A 27,500-nucleotide genomic window follows, 5' to 3' on the forward strand; every position below is an offset into this window, starting at 1 on the left:
AGGAGGGAAGGAGAGAAGGAGGGAGGGAGAGAAGAAGGGATGGAGGGAGGAGGGATGGAGAGAAGGAGGGAGGAGAGAAGGAGAGAAGGAGGGAAGGAGAGAAGGAGGGAAGGAGAGAAGGAGGGATGGAGGGAGGAGGGATGGAGAGAAGGAGGGAGGAGAGAAGGAGGGATGGAGGGATGAGAGAAGGAGAGAAGGAGGGAAAGAGGGATGGAGAGAAGGAGAGAAGGAGGGAGGAGGGATGGAGAGAAGGAGGGAGGGAGAGAAGGAGAGAAGGAGGGAAGGAGAGAAGGAGGGAGGGAGAGAAGAAGGGATGGAGGGAGGAGGGAGGGAGAGAAGGAGGGAGGGAGGGAGGAGGGAGGGAGAGAAGGAGGGAGGAGAGAAGGAGAGAAGGAGGGAAGGAGAGAAGGAGGGAGGGAGAGAAGGAGAGAAGGAGGGAGGGAGAGAAGGAGGGATGGAGGGAGGAGGGAGGAGAGAAGGAGGGAGGAGAGAAGGAGAGAAGGAGGAAGGAGAGAAGGAGGATGGAGGGATGGAGGGAGGAGGGAGGGAGAGAAGGAGGGAGGGAGAGAAGGAGAGAAGGAGGGAAGGAGAGAAGGAGGAGGGAGAGAAGGAGAGAAGGAGGGAGGGAGAGAAGGAGGGATGGAGGGAGGAGGGAGGAGAGAAGGAGGGAGGGAGAGAAGGAGAGAAGGAGAGAAGGAGAGAAGAAGGGATGGATGGAGGAGGATGAGGGATGGAGGGAGGAGGGAGGGAGAGAAGGAGGGATGGAGGGAGGAGGAGGAGGAGAGAAGGAGGGAGGGAGAGAAGGAGAGAAGGAGGGAAAGAGGGATGGAGAGAGGAGGGAAGGAGAGAAGGAGGAGGAGAGAAGGAGGGATGGAGAGAAGAAGGGATGGAGGGAGGAGGAGAGAGAAGGAGAGAAAGAGGAATGAGAGAAGGAGAGAGAGGGAGAGAAGGAGGATGAGGGAGGAGGGATGGAGAGAAGGAGGAAGGAGGAGGGAGAGAAGGAGAGAAGGAGGGAGGGAGAGAAGGAGGATGGAGGGAGAGGAGAGGAGAGGAGAGAGAAGGAGAGAAAGAGGAAGAGAGAAGGAGGAGGAGGGAAGGAGAGAAGGAGGATGGAGGAGGAGGATGAGAGAAGGAGAGAAGGAGAGAAGGAGGAGGGAGAGAAGGAGGGATGGAGGGATGAGGGGAGGAGGAGGGAGAGAAGGAGGGAGGGAGAGAAGGAGAGAAGGAGGGAGGAGGGAGGGAGGGAGAGAAGGAGGGATGGAGGGAGAGAAGGAGGGATGGAGGGAGAGAAGGAGGGATGAGGGAGGGAGAGAAGGAGGGATGGAGGGAGGAGGGAGGGAGAGAAGGAGGGATGGAGAGAAGAAGGGAGGAGGGAGGGAGAGAAGGAGAGAAGGAGAGAAGGAGGGATGGAGGGAGGAGGGAGGGAGAGAAGGAGGGAGGAGGGAGGGAGAGAAGGAGGGATGGAGGAGGAGGGAGGAGGGAGGGAGAGAAGGAGGAGGAGGGAGGGAGGGAGAGAAGGAGGGATGGAGGGAGAGAAGGAGGATGGAGGGAGGAGGGAGGAAGAAGGAGGGATGGAGGGAGGAGGGAGGGAGAGAAGGAGGAGGAGAGAAGGAGGGAGGAGGGAGGGAGAGAAGGAGAGGGGGAGAAGGAGGGATGGAGGGAGGAGGGAGGGAGGGAAGGAGGGAGGAGGGAGGGAGGGAGAGAAGGAGGGATGGAGGGAGAGAAGGAGGGATGGAGGGAGGAGGAGGGAGAGAAGGAGGGATGGAGGGAGGAGGAGGGAGAGAAGGAGGGATGGAGGGAGGAGGGAGGAGTAAATCAGTGTCGGAGACTCTGACGCGGAAGAGGAATCTTCCCCGGAGAAGGAGGAGGAATCTTGCGGGGAGAAGGAAGAGGAAACCCGGACTGAGAGCAGCGTCTGTCGGCCTCTCACACTTGTTGACTCCCGCGTGTCCTCGGCCCGGCGTCTGGACTCCTTCCAGCCGGGTGTCGTGTGCTGGTCCCGGTGTGGAGCCGCTGGATCCAGGCTGTGACCGGAACATTTCTTTAATCTCCCCAGCTTCGCTGAGCGGGGAGCCCCGCGGATCACACCGAGCCCGGAGCCCTCCTCCCCGCTCCGCAGGGTGGCACCGCTGTCTCCGGGCGGAGGAGCTCTGATCTCGGGGAGCTGGACGCGCTCTTCACCGCGAGAACACGTCGAGCTGAGGCGAAGCTCGTCGGCGCTGCGGCTCCATGTTGAGGCGGGAAGCGACCGGACACACGCAGCCCGAGGAGCCGGGTCCAGCCCACAGGTCCAGCCGCGGGGACACGTCCTCTCTCGGGGTAAATAACAGGAAACTGTTGGCTCGGCCTCTTTTCTTGGACCCGTAAAATTAGCTTCTGAAGCGGGGACAGCTCCGGGACACACCGAGCAGGAGACCCGCCTCTCGGGCTGGAGACTCTCCTACAGACCCGGGTCTCTGCACCAGGACCGAGCCTCGACCTGTGCGGTCCTCCCCCTGTCGGTGACCGAGTGAGTGTGGACAGACATGGCGGACTCAGGCCGGAGCGGACCGGCGGACCCCGAGGCCGCGGACGGCCGCTCGGAGAGCCCGCTGGCCGTGAGGAAGAGGGGGCAGCAGTCCCCGGGGCTCCGGGCCCGGCACCAGAGCTCCGCGCCGGGCCACTGCTTCAGGAGGGTCACGCTGACCAAACCCACCTTCTGCCACAGCTGCAGCGACTTCATCTGGGGCCTCGTGGGCTTCCTGTGTGAAGGTGAGAACCAGCAACCTCTGTGCTGCCTTGCTCCTCTGACCTGTGAGGAACCTGAACCAGCCTGGATCACGTGATCAGGCTCAGGTGTGAATTCAAACTGAGTAAAGTGTCCCTGACGATGCTTCCTTTCCTTCTCTGTCCTTTCCTTTCCTACTTTGTCCTGTCCTTTCCTTTGGCCTTCTTGTTGTCCCTTCTTTTCTATAGTTTCCTTTCCTTCTCCTTCATTTCCTCTCCTTTCCTTTCTTACTCTGTCCTTTCCTTTCCTTCTCTGTCCTCTCCTTCTCTGTCCTTTCCTTTCCTTTCCTACTTTGTCCTCTCCTTTCCTTTGGCCGTTGTCCTTCTTCTTCTTTCATTCCCTCTTCATCACTCTCTTTCCTTTCCTTTCCCACTAAGCCTCGACTTCATCATGAATTCAACAGTCGAACTGAAGAGCACATCCAGAACACACACACACACACACACACACACACACACTGGATTAAGGACAACTAGTGTGTTACTGGGCACGATTTGTGTGTTTAGTGTGTGTGTGCAATCAACTCGTGATTTACTTCCTCCGGTTGGCATGGCAACAGGAGACTGGCAGGGATGCTCAGTGCTGGAAGAATGTGTCTGAGTGTGTGTGTGTCTGTGTGTGTCTGTGTCTGAGTGTGTGTGTGTCAGGTCTGTGTGTGACCTGAGCATCCTCAGGTCACACACAGCAGCAGATGCATTCGAAGCTGCAGCAGAATAACAGCGAGCTGGAGGCTCAGCTGGATTATGTAACGTTTCACTTAACACAAACCTGTGATGTCACCAAACTGCGGCTGAATGTTCCCACGACATCTAAACACAGAAGCTTTGTGTCACGCCTCCTCGACCAGAAGCTTCAGGTCCTCGTCTCGCCGCACGCCGCTCGTCCAGCTCTTAAAGTTTTGTGCATCATCATGTTGTGGCCAATAGTTTCTACTTAATTTGTACCCATGAGCCTCAGCGGCTGTTGCTATGGAGAAGAGGTCATTCAGAAGCGCCAATGTCAAAACACTTTGTTGCAGCTGTGACAGGATGGTGGCGCCGTTGTTTCTGAATTCACCTGAAATTCAACTGAATGACTCAAGCTTCAGATTGTGTTTTCTCCAGTTCGTTTAGATTTCTACAAAAAGTTAAAGGAGACATCTTCATATCATCATCTTCAGGTTGATCATTTTAATGAGTCGTGACTGTAAAACGTTTTCATGCTCTAATGTTCAGAATCACTGTCCTCAGACTGTCCATCGCTGCAGCTCCTCTCTTCAGCCTCTGTCTCAAACACACAAGATAAAGTCTGCTCTGATTGGCCAGCTGCTCCACTGTGCTGTGATTGGTCAGCCTCTTCTAGCCTCTTACTTTACCTGCTTTGTGGTGTTGGGGGGGTCAGCTGCTATGATAGGAAGTATGTTTAATGAGTCCTGTTCAGAAGAGAGTGAAGAATCAGAGAGTGCTCGTTGACTCTGAGTCGTTATCAGACGTGTCACGGCGTGTTCTCGGCGTGTTCCAGCTCCCGGACAAGAGAAACCTGCCGGATCTACTGGAGAAGATTTCCAGGTGTTGGCACTTATTGGAAGTTGCTTTGGATAAAAGCGTCAGCTAAATGATATGTTTGAAAAACAGAGCGGATCTGAGGTTATCCAGGTAACTTCAGGCTTCAGTCACAGCTTCAGTCTTATGAAGCTGGTTCACTTGTTACCGGGGTTAGTTACCATGGTAACTGAACCACTAACCTGCTCCGGTGCAGGTTAAGAAATCAAAACCTGTCAAAGACCAAACTGCTGACCAATCAGATCGATGGCAATCGGTCACCTACCGGATCCTGACCGGGACAAAAGAGTTGAGGCTCCAGCAAAGTGAGAAATGTAAATGTCAGCAGATTTCTTCATCGATGAGAGGAATCGTTTTCTGTTCCAGATCCTTCATGTGTTCAAATAAGAGAATAAATAAATAAATACGTTATGACTTCATTTCAATTCAACAAAGATTCTCTGTGACAGTAAAAGCTTTTATTAAACACTGAATTGACTGAGACACTTGATAACTTGCTCTGTTGTTAAGATGATGTTCGGTTAAGTGAAGCCAGACGACAACAACACATCCTGTTGAACTCCGTGTGAGATTCACCACAGTGCGACACAACTGACGAGAAACACCACAAACTAAATGTCAGTTATTAACACTTCGAGGCAGAGCGGTCGTGGGTGGAGGTGGGAAACTTATTTGACCTCAGCTGAAAACCTCCTATAAAGCGATGAGCCATTTTAATAAAGTGTTTTTCTTATTATTAGTTTCATACTTTTATTATTCAGCTCAGAAGATGTTTCGCTGAAATACTGAAAACTCTTAATTACAGATAATAATTGTTATTTATCAATATTTCTACAATCAAAGACACAAAATAACAAAGACAAAACCCATAAACCAGCGACTTTATATAAAAGGAGGAGAAACTTTCTCTTCCTTCTTCAATTCCTCACATTTCAGCAGTGAACCTCAGTGTTGGTGCCTTGCTCAGCGGTCTCTGTCCTCTCTGTCTCCTCAGTGTGTAACTTCATGTGTCATGAGAAATGTCTGAAGACGCTGAGATCGGTTTGTTCCTGCGTGACTGCGTGTGCAGTCCGGGTGAGTAACACACACAGACACACACAGACACACACAGACATGGTGTTTATTGATGAGCACTGATCAATACACCGACAGTAAACACCAGAGTGCAGCGCTGAGTTTCATCAATGTGCACACGACTGTAAATGTTTCCTGAAGGTTTCATTCTGACGCCTGTTCCTCACGTATCGTGATTCTTACATTAAACTGAGCTGCTGCTCGATGAGAACATGTCGTGTTGTCACGGCTCAGCTGTTATCAAGGATTCAAGTAAACTGGAATCTTATATTATTACATAATACTAATGATAATATAATTTAATAAACCTCAGTGGTGACACATTGTGGCCTTTATGATTTAAATGTTGATTAATGAATGAAAAAATAAAAGAGTGGAACCATCACAGCTCCAGTAAATCTCCACCTCCCTCTTTCTCATTTATGAGAGAATAATCTGTCCGTCTGTCGATGCCTCGGCTCCACTCTGACGTCACCGCCACAAGATGGCAGCGTTCGTATCGGAGATATTTAGGCTTCATTTCTGGAGGAAGTGGAGACGTGTGGTCGTCTTTAGACGTGTCATGTATCTGTGGTTTGTGGCAGCAGAAGGAACCAAGTGTTGCAGTTTGTTTCAGGGTTTTTAATGTGTAACTATTACATTTGTACATGTTTTGTTGTTATTTCAGTTGCATTAACGCTATGTGTACTTACGCTGCCCCCTGCAGGTGCCAGTGGCTCACTGCTTCGGTCCGGCAGGTCCGAAGAAACGTTTCTGCTGCGTCTGCAGGAAACACACGGAGGGAAACACGGCGCTGCGCTGTGAAGGTCTGATCCCTTCAACCATCTTCACTATTTACACCGTTTCTCAATGTGACGTTTCTCTGTGGAGCAACACATCAGTGACTCATCGTACAATAAGAATACGAATCTGTGACCTGAGCAGATGAGACTCAAACACAACGACATTTATTTTCATTTCAACTTTCAGTGTGTGAGCTGCATGTCCATGCTGACTGTGCCACGTTCACCTGTGCCGACTGTCGCCGCTGTCACCTGGACGGGACCCTGGAGCAGGTGAGCACCACAATGTACAATTTAGTACATTTAGTACAATAGGGACTCTCACTGACAGGATCTACTTCCTGTTGCACCAGGATACGATTCCCCACCACTGGAGGGAGGGTAACCTGGCGTCAGCAGCGAGGTGTGAGGCGTGCCGGCGCTCCTGCGGCTCGTCCGACGTTCTGGCGGGGATGAGGTGTGAGTGGTGCGGCATCACGGTGAGAACCAATCACAGCGTTTCACAGGAGATCATTGTTATTAATATAAACCAGTTAAACCACCGTCAATCAACCAATCAGATACAAGCTGATCACATAATCTGACTCAAAGTTTCTACAACCACAAACTTACCTTCAGAACAATAAAGAACGATCAACTATAAACTGATGTAACCCCTAACCCTAACCCTAAGTTATTATTAATCAATAATATGATTGACAGGTTATTCAGTGACTCAGTTATTTTCACATCATGATAGACGTGTATTTACAAAGGGATCAAATCTGGGCTGTTTCATTCTTGATGAATCTTGTTTTCTTGATTAATACATTAATGATTCCGCTCACACACAGTGAAATGTTAATTAAACTCAATGTTTCTGCTTCACTGTGCAGAGCCATGCGGCGTGTTACCTCAGCGTGCCACCAGAGTGCACTGTGGGACGTCTGCACGGCATGCTGCTGCATCCGGCCTGCGTCCAGCTCGACTCCAGGAACTTCAGCAAGATGCACTGCTACCGTATCACAGAGAGCTGCAGCCACGAGCTGGGTACACACACACACACACACACACACACACACACACACACACACACCTCCTGACCACATCCTCTGTGATGCTGCACACACACAATGGGTGAGAAGCAGAAACATCGTCTCACTTCCTGCTTCGCTCTGCTACTCTGAGCTTTGAAGTGATAATGAGGCTTTTTCAGCTCAGATTTAAAGGAACAATTTTATAAAACTGTTTTCAGATGTGAACTAAACCACAGACATGCTCCTAACATGCTCCTGACATGCTCCTGACAAACTCCTAACATGCTCCTAACATGCTCCTGTCATGCTCCTGACATGCTCCTGACATGCTCCTAACATGCTCCTGACATGCTCCTAACATGCTCCTGACATGCTCCTGACAAACTCCTAACATGCTCCTGACATGCTCCTGTCATGCTCCTGTCATGCCCTGACATGCTCCTGACATGCTCCTAACATGCTCCTGTCATGCTCCTGACATGTTCCTGACAAACTCCTAACATGCTCCTAACATGCTCCTGACATGCTCCTGACATGCTCCTGATAAACTCCTAACATGCTCCTGACATGTTCCTGACATGCTCCTGACATGCTCCTAACATGCTCCTGACATGCTCCTGACATGTTCCTGACATGCTCCTGACATGCTCCTAACATGCTCCTGACATGCTCCTGACATGTTCCTGACAAACTCCTAACATGCTCCTGACATGCTCCTGACATGCTCCTAACATGCTCCTGACATGCTCCTGACATGTTCCTGACAAACTCCTAACATGCTCCTGACATGCTCCTAACATGCTCCTGACATGCTCCTGACATGTTCCTGACATGCTCCTAACATGCTCCTGACATGCTCCTAACATGCTCCTGACATGCTCCTGACATGTTCCTGACAAACTCCTAACATGCTCCTGACATGTTCCTGACATGTTCCTGACATGTTCCTGACATGCTCCTGACATGCTCCTAACATGCTCCTGACATGCTCCTGACATGTTCCTGACAAACTCCTAACATGCTCCTGACATGCTCCTAACATGCTCCTGACATGCTCCTGACATGTTCCTGACATGCTCCTAACATGCTCCTGACATGCTCCTAACATGCTCCTGACATGCTCCTGACATGTTCCTGACAAACTCCTAACATGCTCCTGACATGTTCCTGACATGTTCCTGACATGCCCTCTGACATGCTCCTGACATGCTCCTGACATGTTCCTGACATGCTCCTAATATGCTCCTGACATGTTCCTGACATGCTCCTAACATGTTCCTGACATGCTCCTGACATGTTCCTGACATGCTCTAGACACTGAGTCTCTCTTGTTTCCATCAGATAACTCAGATGACGTTGATCCGGCTGCAGTCGCCTCTAAAGACGTTCAGCCGGCCGCTGCGGAGTCAGGTCAGTTCTCAGTCTGTGCACGAGAAAATAAACAATCTTGGTTTTAACAAACTAAACTTTCAGATTAAATCAAAACTCTGGATCAACAATCGTTTTCAGAGTTTCCAGCCTGGGAGATAGTTGCATGTAGACTGAAACTCCTGATTGTTGGAGATAAACAACCTCAGGGCAACTTCATTGCTTCGAGATGGAGCCCAACAGAATCAATCATTAGCTGTAGGGGGCGCTGTTCCTCTGTAAAAGTTACATACTGTTGATTTAATCAGGCTGAATTTGTAGAAACGTGCAAAACGGGCACATAGAATATCTCTTTATTTATTTGAAAGCTATAGAAGGAAGATTTTACAGGGCACATCTTAGTGTGTGTGTGTGTGTGTGTGTGTGTGTGTGTGTGTCACAGGTAAGCAGTTTCTCAAGGTGTTTGACGGGGATGATGCAGTCAAACGTAGCTACTTCAGGCTGGTCTCCATTTTTCGAGCCACAAGGAACGAGGAAGTTGTGGTGAGGGTTCGACTTCTGTCTTTAAAACACACACACACACACACAACTGCCATTAACACCACTATCATCACTACGTTCACTACCAGTGGAGCTTGTTTGGTTTATATGTCACTTAAAAAAGAACATTTGAGATGTTTGCACATCGATCACACAATAACATTGAATGTGAAGCTGTATTTCAAAATAAAAGCATGATGGTTTTGTAACAGCAGTTATTACTTCAGTCAATGCACCAGTGAAGGTGACAGAAGCCAAACTAATTAAAATCTGAACACTGAACTCTGCAGCTCACTCCTCTTTGTGCTCAGACACAAATTAAACGTTCCACTACCTGCGTTATCCTGCAGGAGGCGGCACTGAGGACCTTCTACCTCCCAGATGAACCTCAGGACTTCGAGCTGCACGAGGTCGGCGGTCTGCAGCGTCTCCATAGCGACGACATCCTGAACCGTAATGGCGGTCCAGACAACAGGAGCTCTCTGAAGGACGGAGGCGACGCCTGGCTGCTGAGGCCCAAACCCCGAGGAGCCGAGGTCATCAAGGTGCACGCCGGCTGGCCCAGGTGAGGCATGCTGGGAAACGGAGTTCAGCAGTCCAGACGTTTACGTGACGCTGCTGGTTTGTGTGCTGACATTAGAAATACAGTCGGACAGAAATAATCACATGTTTTTAGAGAATGAAAGTCAAGTCTTTGAATGTTGCATCAGGAACAGATTTTCTTTAAAAGTTTATAAAAGTTTGTGTTCAAGCCAAATTTAAGATGAAGTTTTAAAATAATCCCTGAATTCCTCCTTGATGCAGCCGCATTATCGCAGGTTGTTGACATTTTACCTGTTTGTGTGTTTTCAGGTCGGGTGCAGCTTTCGTACGTGTCTCCGTCTCTAAGGACGCCACGGCAGCTTCAGTCCTCACTGAGGTCCTCAGTCAGCTGGACAGACAGGTACACATTGTGTTTTTTAACATTTTGGAAAGTCTCAGATGAATAAAGGAATCTGCTGTGAGCGTGTGTCACAGCTGAGTCTCGAGGTCACCTGACCACAGTCTGACACTTGGTTCAAACGTAGAAGATAAAGTAAACGCAGATTGACATCGAAGAGTCACAGCAGCAAGAAGAAGGACAAGAGCTGATTTACAGAGCGGTTGATGGTTCAATCCCTGGCTCCTGTGGTCTGCAGCAGTGTCTTCGGGCAACACACTGATTCCAAACTGTCCACGATTGTTTCAAATGATTATATATAATATATATATTGAAGCAGTGTAAAAGATTCATTTCAACACGACAGGTTTTTGTATTTCAACACAGTTTATAATTATTACTTTATTTGAACAAATTTTCAAAAAGAGTTTTTGTGTAGAAGCAGTAAATGACCCACAATGCAGTTGGGCAATAAATGAGCAGCTGATGTCTCTGTCCTTCCAGGAGGAGGACGAGTCCAGCTTCAGTCTTCTGGAGGTCTTCATGAGCAGCAAGCAAGGTGAGCGTCCGTCAGCACGTGTTCACAGGATAAACACCAGCGTGTTGAATCCACCGGGCGACTGTAAGAACGAGCCGTCACTCAGATCGGAACAAATGTCAAACTCAACCACACACATCATTTTCAATGATTTAATCGTCTCATGATTTACTCACAGCCTCAAAATAGAATTTTCTCTGAACTGTTAAAGTCGTGTGACTGTGTGACTGTGTGAGCCGAAGGTCACGACCTCTCCTCCTGTCCTGTAGTGCAGAGACAGACGTTGACGCCTCAGGAGAAGATGCTGGACAAACTGCAGGAGATCAGGAAGGTGAGAAGAGACGCAGCCGCACGCCGTCAACAACTTTCAGCCAGAACGTCTAAAATATATAACTTTTTAAACTGGAGGCATTAAATGAGTTGGAGAAGCAAGAGAATAGAAATAAACGTGCATGTTCTACGTCGCTCTGCAGTTGTCTCTGCGACAGATGAACCAGACTCGGTTCTACGTCGTGGCGAACAGGAAGCGGGCGGTGCAGGTCAACCTGCTGATTGGAGGACTGCCCCCCCTGCTGGCCAGAGAGGAGTACGTCCAGCTGATCCAGGAACAGCTGACCATCAAGAGTGAGTCTGAGCTCCGTCATCGAGGGTTAAAGGTTATCGGGTCGGACAGGTTTATTTACCACCTGTGTAATCGTCTGCTACGAGTGTGTTGTTGTTTGTTTATTTGTTTGTTCTGACTCTCTGGTGACACCTTGTGGCCGGAGGCTTCATGGTTTCAGGTTGTCCGTCACACATTCATTGTGAAAGCGATATTTCAAGAACTTCTTCAAATTTGGTACAAACCATGAGTTAAACTCACAGATTCACTGTGAAAGGAAAACAGGACGGTGCTTCTAGTTTGTGTGTACGCGCTCGTCTTATCGAGGTCAGTCCACAGCATGACCTCTCCTCTAACCCCCCCCCCCCTTTTTATCTCTGCAGGTCACCTGGTCACCATCACCCACATCTACCCCAGTCAAGGTGAGACGGTCGTCAAGGAAACCGCCCTGCAGCGTAGATTTAAGCTTTCCTGTTCTAGTGCTGCATGTGGGACTTTATGTGTGTGTGTGTGTGTGTGTGTGTGTGTGTGTGTGTGTGTGTGTGTGTGTGTGTGTGTGTGTGTGTGTGTGTGTGTGTGTGTGTGTGTGTGTGTGTGTGTGTGTGTGTGTGTGTCTGCTCAGGTGCGGTGGTGCTGCAGGTCTCGTGTTTCTCTGAAGCAGAGAGGATCTACATGTTGGCTAAAGACACGTCTGTCAGCAACAAGACGCTGACATCACTCGTCATCCCGGAGATCTTGGTAACGAACTCCGTCCTGAGATCGAACCTCCACCAACAAAACCTCACGTTCACTCAAACAACTCCAATATGTTCATATGGAGGAATGGATTAGGACCTATACTGCAGCCAGCCACCAGGGGGCGATCCGGATCATTTGGCGTCACTTTTGGCAGCTGTTGTGTCGTATAAACTTTATTTGTAAAACGACTTTCAAAGAAGAATTGAGTTTCTGTAAAAACATGAAACTGAGATAGTAAACGTCAAAGTTGTAACATGAGATAAAGATAAACAGAATATAAGATATGATCAAGTTTATTAACTCTCATCATCCACACGCTCTTCTTCACTGATCGTTCCTCAGCACAACAAACTGGCTGAAGACGTCTGCCCCCTGCTGGTGTTTGTCAACCCGAAGAGCGGAGGCCTGAAAGGCCGCGAGCTCCTCTACAGCTTCAGGAAACTCCTGAACCCTCATCAGGTCTTTGACATTTCCAACGGAGGACTGCTGGCTGGGTGAGAGCAGGTGGTGCCGGGGTCCAATCAGAGGAGGCGTGTGTGACCCTGAATGAAACGTGTGCGTGTGTTGTGTGTTTGTCTCGTGTCCTCGGGTCAGTCGCAGTCTTTTGAAAGTAAATAAACCATCAGGACGTTTGTTCGTCTGCAGCCTCGTCTGACGTGTCTCTAACGCTGCTGCTCTTCGTCTCCGGTGCAGTCTCCACACCTTCAGGGAGGTTCCCAGGTTCCGGGTGCTGGTCTGTGGGGGTGATGGGACGCTGGGCTGGGTGCTGGGAGTCCTGGAGGCCGTCCGACACAAACTGGTCTGTCGAGAGCCGCCCATCGGCATCGTGCCTCTGGGAACAGGTCAGACCAACAGCAGCTTCCGAAGATTCTCTGACCTCTGCAGCACAAATATAGAAACATGAATTTAATGTTTCTTAACGCTTCTTAGTTCTTATTTGAACTATGAACATTAATGATTATTTGCTCATGCTCCTCTCCGCCACTAGGTGGTGCCACTGAGCTTATTGTTTTTCACTGCACATTACAAATCGCCATGACGTCATAATGATCGACACATGAGGGAGAAGTCAGAGGCTTCGACTTTCTGCTGCAACATCAACGAATGTTAAATTCTCATGGTTTTTTATTTTAAATCCGTTTTCAGTTTAAAGTTTAAAGTTAAACAAAACCCAGAAAACGTCCCTTCGTCCCTTCGTCCCTTCGTCTCTTCAGGTAATGACTTGGCTCGTATCCTGCGTTGGGGGCCGGGTTACAGCGGCGAGGACCCCCACCACATCCTGGTCTCTGTGGACGAAGCAGACGAGGTTCTGATGGACCGGTGGACCATCCTGCTGGACGCTCAGGACATGTCTGAGGACGGACAAGACAACGGCTTCCTTGAGCCGCCCAAGGTCTGGTTCAAGGTCAAACAGCATCAGATGCTTATAAACTGAACCAAACGTCCACACGTGTAAAGGAAAGGTCACGTGGTCTATAACTGTAAATATAATAAAACTCTCCTCTACTGTCGCAGATTGTACAGATGAACAACTACTTTGGTTTGGGCATCGACGCAGAGCTCAGCCTGGACTTCCACACGGCCCGAGAGGACGAGCCCGATAAGTTCACCAGCAGGTACCTGCACCATCAGGACTCGTTCTCACGTAGCTGATGACGACATGTCAGACTAAACGACACGTGACAGACACATGAAGCTTCAGAGAGGAAACGACCTCATTGAGTCAGAAACATGAACAGAAACATGTTCTGCTTCCTGCTCCACCCACACTTTCATTCTCCACACGTCACTCCAGCCTCTGTTCCTCACATTCAGGCCTGAAGGTTCTTCAGGCTCCTCTGACCTGCCTCCACCAGTTATCACCAGTACGTCACTGCTCCTCCCTCACACACACACACACCCAAAGAAATGAACCTTGTTCTTATTCCAGGTTCCATAACAAAGGAGTGTATGTGAAGGTTGGTCTTCAGAAGATCATCAACACCAGGAGTCTCCACAATGAGCTGCAGCTTCAGGTGGACTCTCAGAACGTCCCACTGCCGAACATAGAGGGACTGATCTTCCTCAATATCCCCAGGTAACACACATGCACACGCACATGCACAGTCACACACAAATGGTGGAAGAAAAGTCTTCATAACCTTGCGTTGATCTTTGTGTGTGTGTGTGTGTGTGTGTGTGTGTGTGTGTGTGTGTAGTTGGGGTTCAGGCGCTGACCTTTGGGGGACAGAGGTCGACGGTCGCTATGGGAGACCGAGCATCGATGACGGATTGCTGGAGGTGGTGGGGGTCACGGGGGTCGTCCACATGGTGAGACAACTCCTAATTTAAATTAGTTTATATCTGTATTTTGACGTATACTTGTCCAGATGAATCCAGAGTGAACGAGAGCGTGTTCAGCAGAGGGAGGAGACCTGGGGACGAGATGTTCTGAGAGAGAAGAGTCAAGAAGGGTTCAGATGTTTTCTAAAGTAAATATCGACGTCTGAATAATAACTGTAGCTTCCTGGAGGAGAATGTTCAGACAGGAAGTGACTGAACAACTGAATCTGTTTAGAAACGAGTTTCCAGCGAGTGACGAAATAAAAGATATGATATATAAATATATAAGGATCGAAAAGAGAGAGAACATGAACGTGATTTAAACAAAGATTCACATGATCCTTGATCATCAGATAATAACAAGAGTGTGTGTGTGTGTGTGCGTGTGTCTCTGTGTGTGTGTGTGTGTCTCTGTCTGTCTCTCTGTGTGTGTGTGTGTGTGTGTGTGTGTGTGTGTGTGTGTGTGTGTGTGTGTGTGTGTGTGTGTGTGTGTGTGTGTGTGTGTGTGTGTGTGTGTGTGTGTGTGTGTGTGTGTGTGTGTGTGTGTATGTCTCCTGTCTGTGTGTGTGTGTGTGTGTGTATGTCTCTGTGTGTCTCTCTGTCTGTCTGTGTGTGTGTGTGTGTGTGTCTGTGTGCAGGGCCAGGTGCAGAGTGGCCTCCGATCTGGGATCCGTATTGCTCAAGGGAACTACATCAGGCTGACGGTCAGTAAGCCCCTACCGGTGCAGGTGGATGGAGAACCGTGGCTCCAGCCGCCGGGTCACATCATCATCTCTGCCGCTGGACCAAAGGTCCGCACCCACACTCCCGTTCATACTGGACTGAAGTCAATGTTAAACAAATATACAAACCATGTTCTCTTAGCGTACATCATAAGTTATATAGAGTAAAGATTTAAGTTGTGTATTCTGTGTTTACCTGCAGTTTCTTTTGCGTTGCATCGTGTGTTCAGCGGTTTATTCTCCGCCTGCAGGTCCGGATGCTGAGGAAGTCCAGGCAGAAGCAGAAGAAGTCCTCAGCTGGAGCGAAGGACGTTCGCTCACAGAGTCCGTCCTCCAGAGACGCTGGACACTTTTAAAGAGTGATGAGCAGCTACACAGTCGTTATGAGCTCGAGGCTCTCATCAGAAATTATGAACAAACCGAATCAAACCCTCCAGATGATTGTGAGGTTTTTAAGAAGCTGCAAACACGTTATGATTTATTCTTCTCGTGTGAAATCCGATAATATTGTTGGTTTTTCAAATGTCCCAAAATTGATGTTGTGGTGAAGCTCCGAAGCTAATGAGCGTAAAATGAAACGTCTCCGTCTCTGAAACCACTTTTACCAACGAACTGCAACTGGAAGATTCCCACGAGTCAAAGGAAGATTCAGAACATTCAGTTTAAAAGAGACCGAATCAACTGAAGTCGTCTGAGTGTTAGAAGCTTCTTCTTCTTCATGCTACAGCACCAACTGTTGTTGGGTTATACACAATATATTATATATATATATTTATTGTGTCTGCTTTTTATAAAATTTCATTTAGTATCATCATCTCAAAGGAAATCAACTAAATATGACCTCGTCATTCTATGATGCATTTAAATAACTGGAATGTAAAAGAAATAAAATAGTTAATAAAAACGTTAATAGGTTAGCATGTGGCTAAGTAATCATATCAAAAGTTACCAAGTTAGCAGCCCTAGCTTTTTTAATTGAATAAATAAAATATAAATAAATTGTAATGACATGATTTATTATAGTCTCGTTACCATAGAAACCACGCTGCAAGTTTACACTGCCTTTTCAGTCAATGCTAACGTAAACTGCTGCGACGTTTAGCTGCTTTCAAACGGGGTCGAGTTTATTGTGTTCGCGTGAGTCCATGTGAACGTCTCCCTCTAGTGGTCTTAACGTGAAGAGACAATGTGAACGTCTCCCTCTAGTGGTGTTATCGTGAAGAGACAATGTGAACGTCTCCCTCTAGTGGTCTTAACGTGAAGAGACAATGTGAACGTCTCCCTCTAGTGGTGTTATCGTGAACACCTGGAGAATAATGCTCAATCTATAAAAATTTTAACTTAAATTTCCTGAAGTGACGTTAACAGCAACTAAAAACTTTCTAGAAAACTAGATGAATCTAACGTTACGAGTTAAATGATCTAGTTTTTACTTAAGAGCCGAATCAAATTTGTAAAGTAAATAAATAGAAACTACGAGAGCTAGCGACGGAACTTGTCCAGTTGCCAAGCAACACACAAAAAACTGAATTTAGTCCTTTGTAAATATTCAATCTAAAAACATAAATACATAATAAATATAAATAAATATATTTAATGAAGCCTCTGGTGGAATTGACCATATTTCAATTTGAGGCGAAAACTTTATATTCAATCATTTTGCTGCCAAAACTAAATGAACAAATATTTGTTTATATTTTCCCGGTTTGGTGCAAAATACTCGTCTTGAGTGAAACGTCAGATTTTGTAGATTTTGGCCGGTGAACGATGAGCTTCAGCTCGTCTCCGACTTCGTCCACATTCCCAGAGACTTTAGTTGTAATATTTACATTTTTAAATTCCAGTTCTGCATTAACCGATTCATTCTGATGTTTTTCTATGATTTGTTAAAGTTGTGTTTGATCGAGGATTCTGATTTTATTCAAAGTCTCTAACCAACGTTCGGCTGCGTTTTCTTTAACGCAGGAAGTTCACGTCCGAATTATGTAAATTACAGACGACTTCGTTTACTGTCGTAGATCAGTGGCATTAACCGTGTGTGTGTGTGTGTGTGTGTGTGTGTGTGTGTGTGTGTGTGTGTGTGTGTGTGTGTGTGTGTGTGTGTGTGTGTGTGTGTGTGTGTGTGTGTGTGTGTGTGTGTGTGTGTGTGTGTGTGTGTGTGGTACTGTACAGATCTGACAGTGTGTTATTACTGTACTTCTGCCTCCGTGTGTCATGTTACAAACTTCACCTTCGTTTTTCCTAATCTTCAGTTTTTTCTTTGTAAATTTCAAAGTAATTCTATAAAATAATCAACTTTCCCAGACTTGAAACTTAATACAGAGAATGAATCCGTCACAGTTTCAAGTTCACGAGACCAGTGAATCTTCACTGTTTCATTTTTGATTAATCAACTAATGATTTCGCGTCTTGGAGACACAATGAAACTGCCATGTCCAGTAGAGGCCAGTAGGGGTCAGTAGGGACCAGTAGGGACCAGTAGGGGCCAGTAGAGACCAGTAGGGACCAGTAGGGGTCAGTAGGGGCCAGTAGGGACCAAGAACAATGTCGCGACCCCTCAGAAGAATTCAAACTAAAGTTTCTGATCCAGAAGAATCTCAGATTAAAATACTTGAAAGCTTTTTATTTGTGCAAAGTTTGAGCGATTTTAAATATTCTGCGTCTATCACCTTGAATTCGTTCTACATTTTAAACGTCCTGTTTTCTTGTTGACTGTCAGTCGCACAACGTCTTTCTCACTGATGCCGCAAATTCCGCTCACGTTTAGTTGAATGTTGAAATGTGCTTTAAAGTGCTTTCTCTGCTTCTCGGAGTCCGTTGTGCCTCGTGGCGTCTGACTGTCGTGTCGATGTTGCGCCCCCTGGTGGTGGTGTGTTAGCAGTAGTGCCTCATTGACACCCTCAGTGCTCTGGCATGTGGTCGTGTGTGCTGAGCTAACGTGCCTCATGATTTCTGCTGTAACTGCGTTCAGTTTTTACCTGAAGTTTTATTGAACAGATGATATGTATATTTTTGCAGTTTTTTTTTGTTTCCACTGTAAAGTTTTAACTGTAAATTGCACTAATTATTTTACAGATGCTCTTAGATGTGTCGTCCAGGTTATTATTAATGTTGTAATAACTAAAGCTAAATATTTAGAACAGAAACAAATATATATGTTTAAATAACGATTCGTATCTGTTTAATTACAATAAAATAAAGATCATCTAAGAATTAATGATGTTGTTTGTGAGTTTTTAGGAATATTTTTCTTTCATCCCAGCAGAAACTTTAAAAGTCATTAACATAATGATAATGATTTAGAAGTAAGAACCGGTGGAAGCTTTGTCTTCAGACGTTAACGTTTCTCGCAGGATCTATAACATCTATTTAACTTCCCTCTAGCGCCACCAGCAGGTGGCTTTTCACTGATCCTGTGAAATATTACGCTCAGGTTCTTTCAGGTCAACATTTAAATTTGATCAACGCAAGAAGAAAAACTTTAATTTCCTCCATGTTTGTGTCTCGATGACAATTTTTAAGTTTGAGAACAAAGGAAAAGAAGTGAAGCTTTTATTAGAACGAGTTGCGTGAGCTCGGCCCGTTCAGTTCAACGTAGCCCTAGTTTATCATATAGCTGCGGAATTGCTTGAAATATTTAATATATAAATATACATATTGGAAACGAAGACAAATATACATCTATGAATGTAAAATTAATAAAAATTTAATTAATCTTTTCTCAAAAACATAACAATTTAGGAAGATAGATAGATAGATAGATAGATAGAGAGAGTGATAGAAGATATCATAATGGTAATTATGGTTACAATAATAATCATCATCATAATATTCTGGTCAGATCACAACATTAGCTCAAGCTGAGCAGACAAAAGTGGGAACTGAAGGAGCAATCAATCTGAATTATCAATTACTACTATATATATATATATATATATATATATATTTTTTTTTTCTTCTAGGAACAGTACAACAGTACGGTTTTTTGTGCAACAGTTGCACAAAAAAGGCGTTATGGCGGAGCGTTATGGAAAAACGCAACAGGAAGTCGCCAATTTTTGACGTTACACGTTCGATCATATCAACTTTAAATGACGTCATCTCAACAACATGCAGATTCAATCCGGTCCCGAGTTCTGCTCGCAGCCCGAGTTGTGTTTTAGTGACAGTACAACAACAGTACAACACTACCATCTGGTGGACAAATGCGGAAACTGTAGAAACAGTCTGTCTCTAACAATTACTATAATAACAATGATTTATTACAATAATATCTAAATTCTTACAACATATTTGATTTAGATTGAAGTTAATGTTGGCTCTTGTTTAATTTGAGTTGTTCGTTAACTGTGTCCTGAAAAACTAAAAGTGACGTCAGGCAGGAAAATATTCCAGATTTCTGAGAGAGAATAAAACTTTTACTCTTTAACCTTTTTAATGGAAATGAAATATTGTTTTAAGAATGATTGTAATTGTGTCCCTGTGGTGTTTCCTCGTTTGACCAGCAGGAGGCACAAGGAACACAACCTCCCCGGCCATCGATCGTTTATAAGAGAGAAGAGGAGTCACTCTGCACGTGAATAAAGAAACAGATCTCTGACTGAGTCGATATGATGTTTGATTGTGACCTTTGACCTGTGGACACACACACACACACACACACACACACACACACACACACACACACACACACACACACACACACACACACACACACACACACACACACACACACAGAGGTCACAATCTATAAAATATATTTAATGTAAGTTTTCGTTTCCTCATTTTCAAGTTGTAATCACAATTTTCATTTATTTAATCTTCTAATTATAGATTTTTTTAAATTCCATAATTTGTTATTATATAATGTTAATTACAACTGATCATTTTTACTATTCAATCTCATAACTTTGAGATTTTGTTTGCAAATGTTGATGTTTAATCTCAGAATTTCGAGTTGGTACAAATCATTTAAAACTAGTGGTGGGCAGCGCTCGGCTTCCGTAGCTTAGACTTCTTCATTATGAGTATTGCTGGAAAGCGTTTTGTCGTCGGAGTGAGACCTCTTCGTGTTGTCTCTGCCTTGTAGCGGTGTGACGTCAGAGGGAAATTCCGGTGTGCAGGACACAAAGTGTGTCGTCACATGTTCGATTCCGCAGCTCGAGCTTCTCTTTTCTTCTTGTGGATTAAATGATGTTTTTACAAAGTGTCGCTGCTGCACGCGACGAAGTGAAGAGACTCGAGTGCTCACCCTAACAGGTAACTAGTTCACTACGTTAACCAGACGGAAGCAGGTAACTAGTGAAGCAGGTAACTAGTTAGCCAGGTGAGAAGAGGAGCAGGTTAGCAGGTTAGAGGAGCAGGTTAGCGGAGCAGGTTAGCGGAGGTGAACCAGCTGGAGAGACTAACTCGGTGCTGGTGACCAGCTGAACGCACAGCACTTCCTCCTGAGCTCCACTAACTGAGCTGGTTAACACCTTTACATCCGTGACGTCGCTGCTTCGCTCGCTTTCTGCGTTTCAGACATTTCATCCGGAGTTTGTCGCGTTTTAACTTTGTGTGTGTGTGTGTGCGTGTGTGTGTGCGTGCGTGTGTGTGTGCGTGCGTGCGTGTGTGTGTGTGTGTGTGTGTGTGTTTGTTGTTGTTGACACATTTATATGAAGCTTTAATTGGAGGATTTTCAAACTAAGTTTCTTGTGACGTTTCTCATATATAACAGACTGTGTAGCGGGTTAGCTTCATGTTAGCTCCCTGTTAGTTTCCTGTTAGCTGTTAGCCCCCTATTAGCTACCTGTTAGTTTCCTGTTAGCTCCCTGTTAGCTTCATGTTAGCTCCCTGTTAGTTTCCTGTTAGCTGTTAGCCCCCTGTTAGCTCCCTGTTAGCTCCCTGTTAGTTTCCTGTTAGATCCCCGTTAGCTACCTGTTAGCCCCCTGTTAGCTCCCTGTTAGTTTCCTGTTAGCTACCCGTTAGCTCCCTGTTAGTTTCCTGTTAGCTCCACGTTAGCTACCTGTTAGCTCCCCGTTAGCTCCCCGTTAGCTCCCCGTTAGCTTCCTGTTAGCTCCCTGTTAGTTTCCTGTTAGCTCCCTGTTAGCTCCCCGTTAGCTCCCCGTTAGTTTCCTGTTAGCTCCGTCCGGCGGTGTTAGCTGTTAGCAGCGGAGCTAGCATGCTTCACACAGGCGCGTTCACGTGAGACCGGGGCGGGAACGCGCAAGGCCAAACAGCAACAAGTGTGATCATAAAGAAAAATCAATAAAACCAATAATAACTTTTGAGTTTAGTTATTATTATTCAAGTTTAAACTCTCACCTCGTTTCTGTTTCATGTTTTATAAAAGTCATAACTTAGACTAAATATGAATGTTTTATTATTGAATGATAAATGTCACATGTTCATCAGACCTCAGCTCCCGAGGGGCCCCGGGCCCTTTGCAGACACGATGGCTGGAGAAGACCACTACCTTCATTCTAACAATCAGGTAAACTCACCTGACGCCGTGGGTTTGATTCCTCTGTTCACTGTGTCTCCACCGACATGTTCCGTCTTTTCCTTCTTTTATATACAGTCGATGGTTCCCTCTGTCCAGAGGAAGTAAAAGTTCACACATTCTTTACACGTGCACGTACAGATACTTGTGTTAAAGTAAAAGCTCTGATTAAACCTGTGTACTTCAGCCTGAAGGTCATTCCTACCGATGGAATCTGTGCAAAGCAAACTGAGACTCATCTCACGTTAATATGGTTGAAAGATTATTTCACTTAAATCACTGTGACTTCAAATCTAATAAAAACAGGTTAAACAAAAAAGATTTGTGAGCATGGAAAATGTTCCAGGAGGAAGAAATGTGTCCGATTTGTTGAATTATTATTATTATTATTATTATTATTATTATTAACAGCATCAGTGTGGACAGTTCATGTTTTTCTGTCTTCAGATCTTTGTGGTCGCAGTTTTCAAACTGTCTCATGGTTCATGTTCATGTTGCTGCAGATTTTCGACAACATGATTATGGATGCACCGTGGGAGTTTCAGCCCTACGCTGCCATGTCTCAGACGACGTCCCTGAGAACAGGTGAGTCTCACTTCTACACGTCACCTTGACTCCACCGCTGTGTTTTCCTCCTCGACGGCAGCGCGGAGGGTTTCAGGTTGTTGGTCTGTTCCATTCTTGTGAACACGATATTAAGGGAATTTCTTCTTCAAAGAAACGTTCAGTTAGTCCAAGGATGACGGGATTAGAATTTGCCGGTCAAAGGTCACTGTGACATCGTGAACATCGTATAACTCCTCGAGAGAATCCTGTCAAATCGAAGCTTTGACTCACATATTTACAGATTTGATTTTGGAGGTCGAAGGTCCATTATCCTCTTGAACATTATATGATTATATGTTCAAGAGGCTCTGTTCATCTGTCTTTAGGGAATTTCTTCAAATTGAAATCACATCACATTGACCTCATATGAGTCTGGAAAGAAAAGTATGTGACTGAAACGGCTCTGGTTGGTGGAGACTTCTTATCAGAGTCAGACGGTTTCAAAAATAGACGTTTTTGTCTTTACTCCACCGAGGATCCTATGTTTTCTGTTTTTTGTGAGTCAGCTGGATTACACAAAAACCACTGAACCGATTTCCATGAAATTTCATGGAGGTGTGAATCGTGATCCATCGTCTGTGATGGACTGGAGGCTTTTCCACAAGCGTCGGATGAGCAGTGAAGTGACTCTGGATCACGTCCAGGTTCATGTTGGCTCAAGCAGATCTGAGAGCGTCTTTGTCCCCGGACTTGAAGGCAGCATTACGTGCTCTCAGACGCACATGCACCTCTCTGGTGAACCAGGGTTTCTGGTTGGTGGTAATATTCTTAGCATCCTCCCCCAGGTTGATGTGTTGATTGACAGTGGCGGCCTCGTTGAACACATTCCAGTCCTGGAGTCTGACACAGCTTCCTCTGGTCAGGTCCTTATCTGCTCCACCGGTGGTTCTTCTAGTTATCAGTGGTCTGGATGCTGGAACTGGCATAACAGTGAGGTGGGGGGGCTGCCCTGAATAGCTGAAGTTGATGCGAGGCGGCATCACAGATCTTGATGAAAACAATCAGACATGTTCAGAGGACTGATGTTCATGAGTGTGTGATTTGGTGGATCCAGTGAATGTAGATGTGGTTTCATAAGGAGCCTGTCGGTGGAGGTGTGAGCTCCACCGAGTGATGTTAAACATGTAAATATCTGTGTGTAGTTTCCTTCAGTATTTACACGTCTCTCTGGGATTAATGGCAGAGCTGTGAAGTTGTTAAATCATTTCAGATTCTCTGTGTAACTGCAGAAGCTTCATGTTATTAAGTTTCCTTCAGTAGCTCAGTGATTCAGTGGCAGTTGTCTGTAAATTACCGGCTCCACTGCAAACAGGGGAGTTAAATCTAATCCAGCTGCTTTTAATAGAGACACTTTGACAAAATATAAAGAAACATAGACTGGATTAAACACGAGTGTTAGGAAACTCCGGGCTCATAAATCTTGGCTTCTCGCTTTGAGCTCAAAGGTTAAACAGATGTTGAGGAAACACACTTTCTGTCTGGAAAACGAATGTTCACTCAGTGTTTGAATATAAAACAAATCAAAAGTGATGAAGTTAAAGTGAAAGAGGAGTTTCATGACGTGTGAGTATCAGTCGTTTGTGGCGAGTCTCACTTCCCTGTTTGTGTCCAGTCTGTGAAATGAAGTAAAGATGTTCAGAAATATCCACGTGTTCCCCTGCGGACGAACCGTGACAGGAGGAACCTCGCCGGCCGAGTTTGACAGATGATGGAGATGAACGCTGCCAGGCTAACCAGGCTAACCAGGCTAACCAGGCTAACCAGGCCGTGGTCAGAGAGTCTGATGTTTACCACAGAGCGGCGGTCACTGTGCCACACATCAATGTTACAAACTGGTTCTTCTCATGTAGTGAATCCTGTTGTGTTGATGTGTTGTTGTGTTGTTGTGTTGATGTGTTCAGGTCCATCAGCATCTGTTGGACTTGTGTCCTGGGAGAGGATCCTCACATGGGACTGAGCTTTATTCACTGATCACTAACTTTCTATTTGACTCTAGTTGAGTGAAGAACAGAGGAAGTTGCTCCTTGTTAACATCTATGAGACAAACTGGGAATATGAGACAAACTGGGAATATGAGACAATACAAATAAAATGTGATTGATGTTTATTTTACTCCTGCACACGCCCACATACAAGAACACGCCTCCTGTCCTCTGTCGTCTCCAGAGTCGGTTTTATCCCTGTGAGAGAACTCAGTTAGCTTAGCTTAGCACAAAGACTGGAAGTAAAGGGAAACAACTTTGAGTCTTCTCTTTTTAGATATCAATGGCCCCATGACCTTTATCATAGCGCCACCTTCAGGATGTTGGTAACTCGATTACTGTTAATAGACCAATCAGATGCTTATGAATAAAAAAAAAAGAGATTCGGATTAATCGGTCAATCAGAAACTTGATATAAATAATGTTGAGTTGCTCTTGACTCTGAATGTGTTGACGGTTCGTGTGACGTTGTGTGTCTGTTTTCAGCGGACGGACCGTTCCTGCAGATCCTGGAGCAGCCGAAGCAGGTAAACGTCACCAGTGAATAATCACATGTGAGGAGGATAACTGATGCAGGGAGGACGATGTATGTCCAACAGCAAATTATAATTTCCATCTTCACAAGTGGAATCGATACGATCTGATACGACACATAACTTTTAAAGTTGTTCAGTAAGGAAAAACAAATATATATATTTTCTTCAAGCTCAAGACATTTCTCAATAAATCTTTAAATCTAAAGAGTGATGGTCAAAAACATCATTTACAGTTTCACAGACTGTTTTTGTGTTGATATGCACGTGGCATCAGGGCTGGTGTGACTGGTTTCATCATCATTGAGACTGAGACTGCTCTGGTGGGCAGAGGCTGTAATTCTCATTTAAACAGCGAAACCATGTGAATCAAAGGTCTGCGACAAACTGACGTTAAAAACAAGAACTTTATTTTTTATTTCATGCATTCACAGAAAAGTAGAAAGAGTAATTGTGGGAAAGTGTAAAAGTTGAGGTTAATGAATGGTGACCTTCTGCGGAGCCCAGAGTTTATTTTAACTCTGTCATGAAATAAAAGCGGTTCCTCTTTGTGTGTCCATCAGCGAGGCTTCAGGTTCAGATACGGTTGTGAAGGTCCGTCTCACGGCGGTCTGCCAGGAGCGTCCAGCGAGAAGAACAGGAAGACCTACCCCACCGTCAAGGTAACACTTCCTGTCTGTTGGTCCTCTTCTTCCCTCAGTCGTCATGACTCTATGTTGAGCTGATAGTTGCTGTAAATGACCAATCACCATCTATGACAGTTCCCTCCATAGTTTCATGTTTATACCAGATACTCGTAAACATGAGGAATCAAACATGTCATGTTTACTTTTTAATGGACTTTTATCTGAGGAGATTTTGAGGTTTTCTTTCCTCTGGTGCAGTTTCACTGTGGATCCTGTTTCCTGGTTGTTGTGACACTGTCACAGTGAGAAGCTGAACTGTCGTTGTTTAGTTTAGAGTGGAACTCCCACATGTTACGACCAAACCACAGCCGACGGGAAATCCCCACATTCCTGCCGCAGTCCGACTCGTTGCCTCCACTGTCTGACTTCACTCAGAAAATGTATTTAACGTTTGATAAATCCAGATTTCAAATTCAAATTGTATTTGTCACAAACATCAAACATGCACAGTACGACATCCAGTGAAATGCTTCTTCTATGTCTCTCCTTGACATAACGTTATGATTAAAGGATTTAATATTTTACAGAGAAAATATAGTATGAAGAAGGGAGGAAGAGATAAATACAAATATATATATATATATATGAACACGTCCTAACAAATGTCGTAATCCTCAGAGTAAAGAATTTAGTTTGAGACAGTCGCCACTGAGGTTGATTTTTCTTCACTCTGATGTCCAATGTCACTGAAACACCAGAGACAGTAAAACGTCTCCAGACCCAGTTGGTGTCAAATGTCTGGATGAGGAAATAGAAGTTTCTTTAAAGTGATGAGACAAGTTCAGCAGAACAAGCTGTCGTGAGGCTGCAGAGCGGAAAAACCCTCCTGAAGTTCTGGTCGGACGAGTGGAACAACGATCAGGAGGATGATATAGTTTCTATTCTGCTTTAATCTTCACTGGTTTTAAGGTTAACGCTACATTTTATGCCTGAAATTTGTAATTTGATCATTAAAATAAAAAATAGTTTAGACAATATGATTATTATCAGAAACTTTATTCTTCATATGTTGAATTATTTCAGTTTGTCGACAAATTTCACACTTTTACCTTTTACCTCTGGAATCACTGGAATACGAATAACATGTTGTGAATAATCGAGTTTTGGCTGATGCCTTAAATATTAAATAGAAACAATGATACGTCTCCACCTTCTCCAGAAACTAAGCAAAAATCACTGGGATATGAAGCTGCCATCTTGTGGTGGTGACGTCACTCGTGATCGTGGAGTTGAGTCGTGGTATCGAGTTCCCCCCCGCCCCCACACACACACACACACACACACACACACACACACACACGGCCAATCAGGAGTCAGTCTCAGCTGTCAATCATGACGTTTTAGCCTGATTCTTTAACATTAAATAACTAATTAAAACCAAACTGATCAGAAACACTTGAACAAACGTCACTGAGATCTCTGCTTTATCAGATTTAATGTGAGTCGGTAGAAACGACGTCTCCACACAACAAAAACAAGTTCAGCTTTTGGGTAAAGAAGCTCTTGAAGAGTCTCTGCAGGCCCAGACCTGCAGAGACTCTCACAGCACACACAGACACACACACACACACACACACACACACCTCCACTGTGCTTCATGTCTGTTGGGAATTTGCTCCCCACATGTAATTAGAAGGAAGTGCAGTTGCGTCATGAACAGGAAGGTGTTGAGTCTCAGGCGCAGATTAAAGCTTTAACCCAGAAACATCGACACACTTAACCCTTCGCTGCCTCGTTAGCCGCTAATTTTCTGAAAAGATAAATATGATAAAACATCTGATGTTGTTGAAACTAAAGCATCATCAAACCCTAACTCCTCATTATTAATCAATCTGCCAATCATTTAATCATTTCATATTACATTCGTCTTGTTCATAAAACCCTGTGTTCACACTAATCACAGATTTAATTATCATGACTGAGCTGAGAGGTTTAGAACAATGATGCTTCAACCAGCAGCTTGGTGAAAGTGAGTCTGATGTGTGAACATGAGAAAGTTTCCTCCTTCTCTCCCTGAGCGTCTGTTCTCTGTTCTCTGGTGAGTGGGTTCCATCTCCTGTGAGAAGAACTGACTGAGAGTCAGCTTCAACTGTCACAACCAGCTGCAGCTGAAGAGTGAAGCTGAACTGAGATCAGTTAAAAACACTCAGAAGTTATTAAAAACCAGAGTTAATCTCCAATATCGTTCAGAGCTTCAGACTCTTCAGTTCAGTCTGAACCTGAACATCAGGTGTGAAAGGTTCCTCAGAGCAGAAGAGGAGTTCTGGGTCTGGATCAAACT

General features: G+C 45.4%; 2 protein-coding genes across 2 annotated transcripts in view; both read left to right on the forward strand.

The window, feature by feature from the left end:
- The first annotated feature begins 1,805 nt into the window (after positions 1–1,805).
- On the forward strand, positions 1,806–15,406 carry LOC118112603 (diacylglycerol kinase theta). Its single transcript, XM_035162057.2, has 23 exons — positions 1,806–2,751; positions 5,303–5,382; positions 6,089–6,188; positions 6,352–6,437; positions 6,518–6,643; positions 7,040–7,193; positions 8,522–8,590; positions 8,991–9,091; positions 9,439–9,653; positions 9,941–10,031; positions 10,512–10,566; positions 10,815–10,876; positions 11,019–11,169; positions 11,530–11,568; positions 11,769–11,884; positions 12,227–12,378; positions 12,578–12,726; positions 13,099–13,277; positions 13,400–13,500; positions 13,815–13,961; positions 14,083–14,194; positions 14,845–14,997; positions 15,180–15,406. The coding sequence occupies exons 1-23, from the start codon at positions 2,526–2,528 to the stop codon at positions 15,282–15,284; spliced, it is 2,769 nt and encodes a 922-aa protein (XP_035017948.1). The 5' UTR covers positions 1,806–2,525; the 3' UTR covers positions 15,285–15,406.
- Positions 15,407–19,999: 4,593 nt separating this feature from the next.
- Positions 20,000–27,500, forward strand: part of nfkb1 (nuclear factor of kappa light polypeptide gene enhancer in B-cells 1) — a 21,058-nt gene continuing 13,557 nt past the window's right edge. Inside the window, exons 1-5 of the mRNA XM_047340476.1 lie at positions 20,000–20,187; positions 21,325–21,403; positions 21,916–21,997; positions 24,487–24,527; positions 25,097–25,195. Coding sequence (XP_047196432.1) covers positions 21,365–21,403; positions 21,916–21,997; positions 24,487–24,527; positions 25,097–25,195 — 261 coding nt within the window. The 5' untranslated portion in view covers positions 20,000–20,187; positions 21,325–21,364. The remainder of the gene's footprint in view (positions 20,188–21,324; positions 21,404–21,915; positions 21,998–24,486; positions 24,528–25,096; positions 25,196–27,500) is intronic.

This window comes from Hippoglossus stenolepis, chromosome 7 (assembly GCF_022539355.2).
Source record: "Hippoglossus stenolepis isolate QCI-W04-F060 chromosome 7, HSTE1.2, whole genome shotgun sequence".
NCBI classification, from domain to species: domain Eukaryota; kingdom Metazoa; phylum Chordata; class Actinopteri; order Pleuronectiformes; family Pleuronectidae; genus Hippoglossus; species Hippoglossus stenolepis.

Excerpts from the sequence above, each read along its gene's own strand:
- LOC118112603 (XM_035162057.2), top strand. The coding sequence starts at position 2,526 with ATGGCGGACTCAGGCCGGAGCGGACCGGCGGACCCCGAGGCCGCGGAC. Across the intron at positions 6,189-6,351 it reads CACGGCGCTGCGCTGTGAAG|TGTGTGAGCTGCATGTCCAT; the intron begins GTCTGATCCCTT and ends TTCAACTTTCAG. Across the intron at positions 12,727-13,098 it reads CATCGTGCCTCTGGGAACAG|GTAATGACTTGGCTCGTATC; the intron begins GTCAGACCAACA and ends TCGTCTCTTCAG.